The following is a 5,320-nucleotide window of genomic DNA, read 5'->3' as shown; positions in this document are numbered from 1 at the left end:
CTACTCTGCACAAACCCTTGTAAACTCTTGAACGATTCAAGTGCGGAAACGTTTACTCAGGTTTGAAGCTAAGAACTAAGAATGAGAAGATGACAGAATGTAAATGACACAGCAGTTTGTTTATGGATGTTCGGAGCAAACTCTCATACGTCATCCCTTCTTCCAACCACCGGAAGGATTCACTATAAGTTTCTTAGAATCAAATATAGTCGCACGATTAGCTCACTGTTGAATAGAACAGATTCTGTTCAACTTACAATATGATGAAGTATATCACTCAGTTAAAACGATGCTTTGATTCTAACTATCTCTTGATAAACACACGGTAAAGCAAGAAAGCAACTCTTTAGAATATAGTTTGTATGCGTAGATTGATTAATCCGTAATTCCAGCAGTAGTTTTCGTTTCCAACAGTTCTTTTGTTGTCCTTGAAGATCTTTAAATAAGGAGCAGGTACTAACGGTCGAATCTTCCATAATGACACGTGGCGAGCTTCCATTAGAACGCCTCCATAGTACACAGCAGACTCTAAGCACCAGGATTGTGGTCGTACTAATCTGGTAGTGCGCCAAATATTCTTCTATGATATTCTTGCAAAAACAAGTAGTGGGAAGAATATTTGCTTATGTGGCATTAATCAATTGGTTGCAACTGGCTGTTGTACTGATCTTCACTGGAAAGTGGAGCAGGAGTAGCTTACAGTTAGTTGATCGTAGGTAAACGTGTGCTAGCTTCAAGCAACTGCTTAAGCATGACATTAGACGTATTTCACTTAGACGACCTCGTCTAATGAAATTAGAAGGATCCATTAGACCACCTGGTCTAATGGGATTAGACGACACGTCTAATTACGGTTCCCTTCAGACTAATCTGAAGGAGTTAGACTGCACGTCTAACTCTCATACATTAGAATGCACGTCTAACTTCGCATTTCTTCAGACTAATATGAAGGAGTTAGACTGCACGTCTAACTCTCATACATTAGACGACACGTCTAATTACGGTTCCCTTCAGACTAATCTGAAGGAGTTAGACTGCACGTCTAACTCTTATACACGTCTAACTCTTATACGTTAGACTGCACGACTAACTACGTATCTGTTAGACTACACGTCTAACTACGTATCAGTTAGACTGCACGTCTAACTACGCCTGTTAGACTACACGTCTAACTATGTATCTGTTAGACTGCACGTCTAACTGGGTCTGTTAGATTGCACGTCTAACTACGTATCTGTTAAACTGCACGTCTAACTACGTTTGTTAGACTGCACGTCTAACTACGTATCCGTTAGACTGCACGTCTAACTGCGTCTGTTAGACTGCACTTCTAACTGCGTCTGTTAGACTGCACGCCTAATTGCGTCTGTTAGACTACACGCCTAACTGCGTCTATTAGACTGTACGCCTAATTGCGTCTGTTAGACTGCACGTCTAACTGCGTCTGTTAAACTGCACGTCTAACTACGTATTCGTTAGACTACACGTCTAACTACGTCTGTTAGACTACACGTCTAACTATATGCATTTAATGGCCAATCAGTCTAATGAACCTCATTTAGACTTAGTCTAATATAACCTATTTTCGATACACCTGCACCAAAAACAATTAGACGACTTAAATTAAGTTTTATACACATTCATCATCAAAATTCCAATAGTCAAAATACTTTGACACTTAGTCAAAATAATTTGACCCAACATATATATAGTTGAAAATTAAACCCTAAAATCATTAATTAATTCTTTAATTAAATGGTCAATAATTCAACCATCAAATGGTTATCTTTGCTTGCATTTTCATTATCCTTGCAAATTACATACATTTTTGTAGTTACAATAGCAATTAATGACATCTTTGTTAATTGACTCATTCAAGGTATTAATTTTTTTTTTTAATTAAGGATAACTAGAATGAGACCCCACACTCAGTCTCCGCTTCAACTCAAAGCAGTTTTAGATAGAATTGATTGCTTAAGATCAAAACATTAATATTAATTATAACAATTAACATATTCATTTTTATTTGAATAAAATTTTATTTTAATGCAAATTTAAATTTATTGTGAATTTGATTTAAATTAAATTTCATCTTAATTCACATTTGAATTTATTGTGAATTTGATTTAAATTAAATTTCATCTTAATTCACATTTGAATTTAATGTGAATTTTATTTAAATTAAATTTCACCTTAATTCACATTTAATTTTTTGTTATGAATTTCATTTGGATTAAATTTTACCATTAATTCACATTTGTCAAAAGAAAATTATGGTACATCGAGTGGCTCGATAACAAAGTGGGAAAGTGGTTAGGAATCACACTATTGGAGGCGGTTATATTGTCTTTTAATTTGGAAATTCTCTAGGCTAATCTATTAGTTAGACTTCAAAATATTTTCAAAACAAAATATTGATAGTTTATCACCAATTAACCTTGTCTTGTTTGCAAGACTTTGACCGAAAGACTATTAGTAGACAACAACCATTAATCTATTTTAACTTCACAAAAAAAAGATGCAATAATGTTGCTAGCCTTAATAAACTCAGACATTTATGATATTTTGTTAAAGAGTATTGTTGATTCGAACTATTAATAAAATAAAATAAACCATTTTTCAAATCAGTATTCACTATTGCATTGCAATATCAACTATTGATAGCGAAGAGCAAAGAAAGAGGAAAAGGTGTTCTCTGACATGGGGAGGAAGAAGGAAGTGTATTTCGATGAGGGAGCGCCGGATGATTTCGATCCGAAGAATCCCTACAAGGATCCGGTGGCGATGCTGGAGATGAGAGAATACCTCGTTAGAGAAAAGTGGATCGATATCGAAAAGGCGAAGGTCCTTCGCGAGAAGCTAAGGTGGTGTTATCGCATTGAAGGCGTTAATCATTACCAGAAGTGCCGCCATCTCGTCCATCAATACCTTGATGCCACTCGCGGCATCGGGTGGGGCAAGGATCATCGTCCCCCGTCTCTTCACGGTGCGTTCAGTTATTCCTTCATTTTTATCACCCAAAGCATCATCTGAATTGACAACTATTAATTTCCCCCTCTTCTTCCACTCTGTCTCGCTCAGCTTTCATTATAATCTTCTACTTCAGGTCCCAAGGTTGTGGCTGAAAGAACTGGATGAGTACAATTCGAGGTATTTGTTCTCACTAACGCTTATCAATCCGGTTTATGATTGTGTATAATCTTGATATATGTGTCTTAATCTTTAATGAAGGGTGTTTGTAACTATGAAACACAATAGCTACAATTTTTCATAACATTGAGATCATATTACTTAAGGACTTATTGTTTTGGTTTCAATGTTTGAATATACATTGAGATCAAACCTGAGTATATATCCTAGATCAATGTTTGGATAGCTGCTGATATTGGAAGACTTTCTGATTTATGTCCAAAGTGTGTCATTACCAATATAAGGTTGCTTGTGTTCATGAAATTTGGAAATGATTTGATATTCTTATTTGAACTGGTGTAACCAAATAGGGTTCAAGACATGTTGAAGTTTACATTTAGATTACAATTTGTAAGATGCTTAGAAAAGACGAAAGGGTGTAACAATTGATTTAAATCAATGAATCTATTGAGATTGTTGCTTGTTTAAGCTATATTTCTAAACTCGAATTGTAAGCTCAATGACATTCCAATTCTTCTTATCAGTACTGAGCTCTTTCTTACCTGTTGATGTATTGGTATGATTGTTGCAAAATTTATTATGCCCTGCTTCTCTCTATAAACAGATAGTTGTTTCATTCTTTCCAGGTTAAACATGAAAGTTAAAGACTGGACCTACAGAAATTAGCCCGGTAGAAGTTCAAACATAGATGACCAATTAAAAATGCACAATTTTGGAATATGTTCTGAACTTTCCTAAATCTTGTGTAAACAGCCTATGATGTCTTGGAGCCTTAAAAATGGGCATTTTTCCAATTGGGATAAATTGAACATGGTAAAAAACCCAATTGTCTTCATTAAAATTATTTAGAATGTCAGTTCAATATCACTAAGATAGAAGCTGCAAATATAATGTATTAATAGAATAGAATGGCTAAGTAACGGTTTCATCTTCTTGCAGGTGATCTTCGAATCTGTAAGCTGTTTCTGTTTTCTATTTGTCCTGGCCATTCATGCCTCATGGAGCTTATACATTGCCATTCATATTTAGTAGTGTGTTGGAAACAGAAGCTGATCAATAACTTGGAATTTACATGATAAGCAGGTTACATGGGAGATATATCATCCAAATTCCTGAAATAATGCTACCTTTTCTAACTAACTTTATAATGTGAAGAATTTTATAGGTTTTCAATCTATTGGTGCCTGCAAGCACCTTGATTGGATGTTTCTAATTATATTGACATTAATATTGTGAATTTTTCCATTTGCCCTGTGGTTGATTATTTTTTAAGTTTGATTGAAAAGATGAGGAGCTCTATCAGATTGAAGGATTTAATAAACTTATTGACTACTTTATGTTCTAGTAAAAAAGATATTTTTTTAATTTTAGAATATATATGGACAACGGATTAAGTATGTAGTTTGCAAACACACTTAATCAGGCGCATAACTTGTTACCTAACGGGCTCGAATCCAGAACATTAGGGTGAGTATCCACCTCTTATTGCTTCTAGGTTAGAAAAGGAGATAAATTTGGAAATTAACACAACCCAATTTAAGGTTTTTTAGTTAGAATCAAACATGAGAACTTTAATCTTTTAAGTAATACTTTTTCACTTGAACTAAGACTTTTAGTGTAACTATATTAGCTACTTTACTTGAACTACTATTACATTTTTCACTTGAACTACTAGTACTCCAAATGTGACTAACTCAACTCACTTAGCAATTATTCCCTTAAGCTTGTATTAATTGGGGGATTATAAGCACACAATCTAAAGAGAATTAAGACAAAGAGGGAAAACCCCTCATTTGATGCATGTGTAGGCATGGATATGATGAAATAGGTCTATTCTCATAAAAAACATTGCGAGTCTAAGCTCAAAAGTCTCATATTCTTGAAGAACTGACCTTACAATCATGCAAAATTTATATGGTATATGGAGAGGAAAAAAAATCAACTAGGATGTGTGGTTGTCTCCTAAAGAAAGAAGGAACTTCCCATCATAGATATTTTTCTGAATCCAACACTCTTGACCATCTCTAATAATAGAAGATTATTTTTGGTCAAATGAATTCATTCAAATTCATAATGATATTCCTTTGTCTCTTAACAAGACTATGAAAGATTATAACGGTTGTGATCTGATTTATTAAGGGTTCATTTGAAAAAAGAAATATTTGAGTTG

General features: G+C 34.2%; 1 protein-coding gene across 2 annotated transcripts; it reads left to right on the top strand.

Moving 5' to 3' along the window:
• Positions 1 to 2,652: 2,652 nt before the first annotated feature.
• Positions 2,653 to 4,482, top strand: LOC124927686 (NADH dehydrogenase [ubiquinone] 1 beta subcomplex subunit 10-A-like). 2 transcript variants are annotated; one of them, XM_047468250.1, is made up of 4 exons: positions 2,653 to 2,986; positions 3,107 to 3,150; positions 4,090 to 4,104; positions 4,234 to 4,482. In XM_047468250.1, the coding sequence occupies exons 1-2, from the start codon at positions 2,701 to 2,703 to the stop codon at positions 3,136 to 3,138; spliced, it is 318 nt and encodes a 105-aa protein (XP_047324206.1). In that variant the 5' UTR covers positions 2,653 to 2,700; the 3' UTR covers positions 3,139 to 3,150; positions 4,090 to 4,104; positions 4,234 to 4,482. The 2 variants fall into 2 exon arrangements, with proteins under 2 accessions (XP_047324206.1, XP_047324132.1); XM_047468176.1 differs by lacking the exon at positions 4,234 to 4,482 and having other exon boundaries at positions 4,090 to 4,206.
• Positions 4,483 to 5,320: the final 838 nt, after the last annotated feature.

The sequence above is a fragment of the Impatiens glandulifera genome, chromosome 1 (assembly GCF_907164915.1).
Source record: "Impatiens glandulifera chromosome 1, dImpGla2.1, whole genome shotgun sequence".
Taxonomy (NCBI): domain Eukaryota; kingdom Viridiplantae; phylum Streptophyta; class Magnoliopsida; order Ericales; family Balsaminaceae; genus Impatiens; species Impatiens glandulifera.
This window is presented reverse-complemented; position numbering and strand designations above follow the sequence as displayed.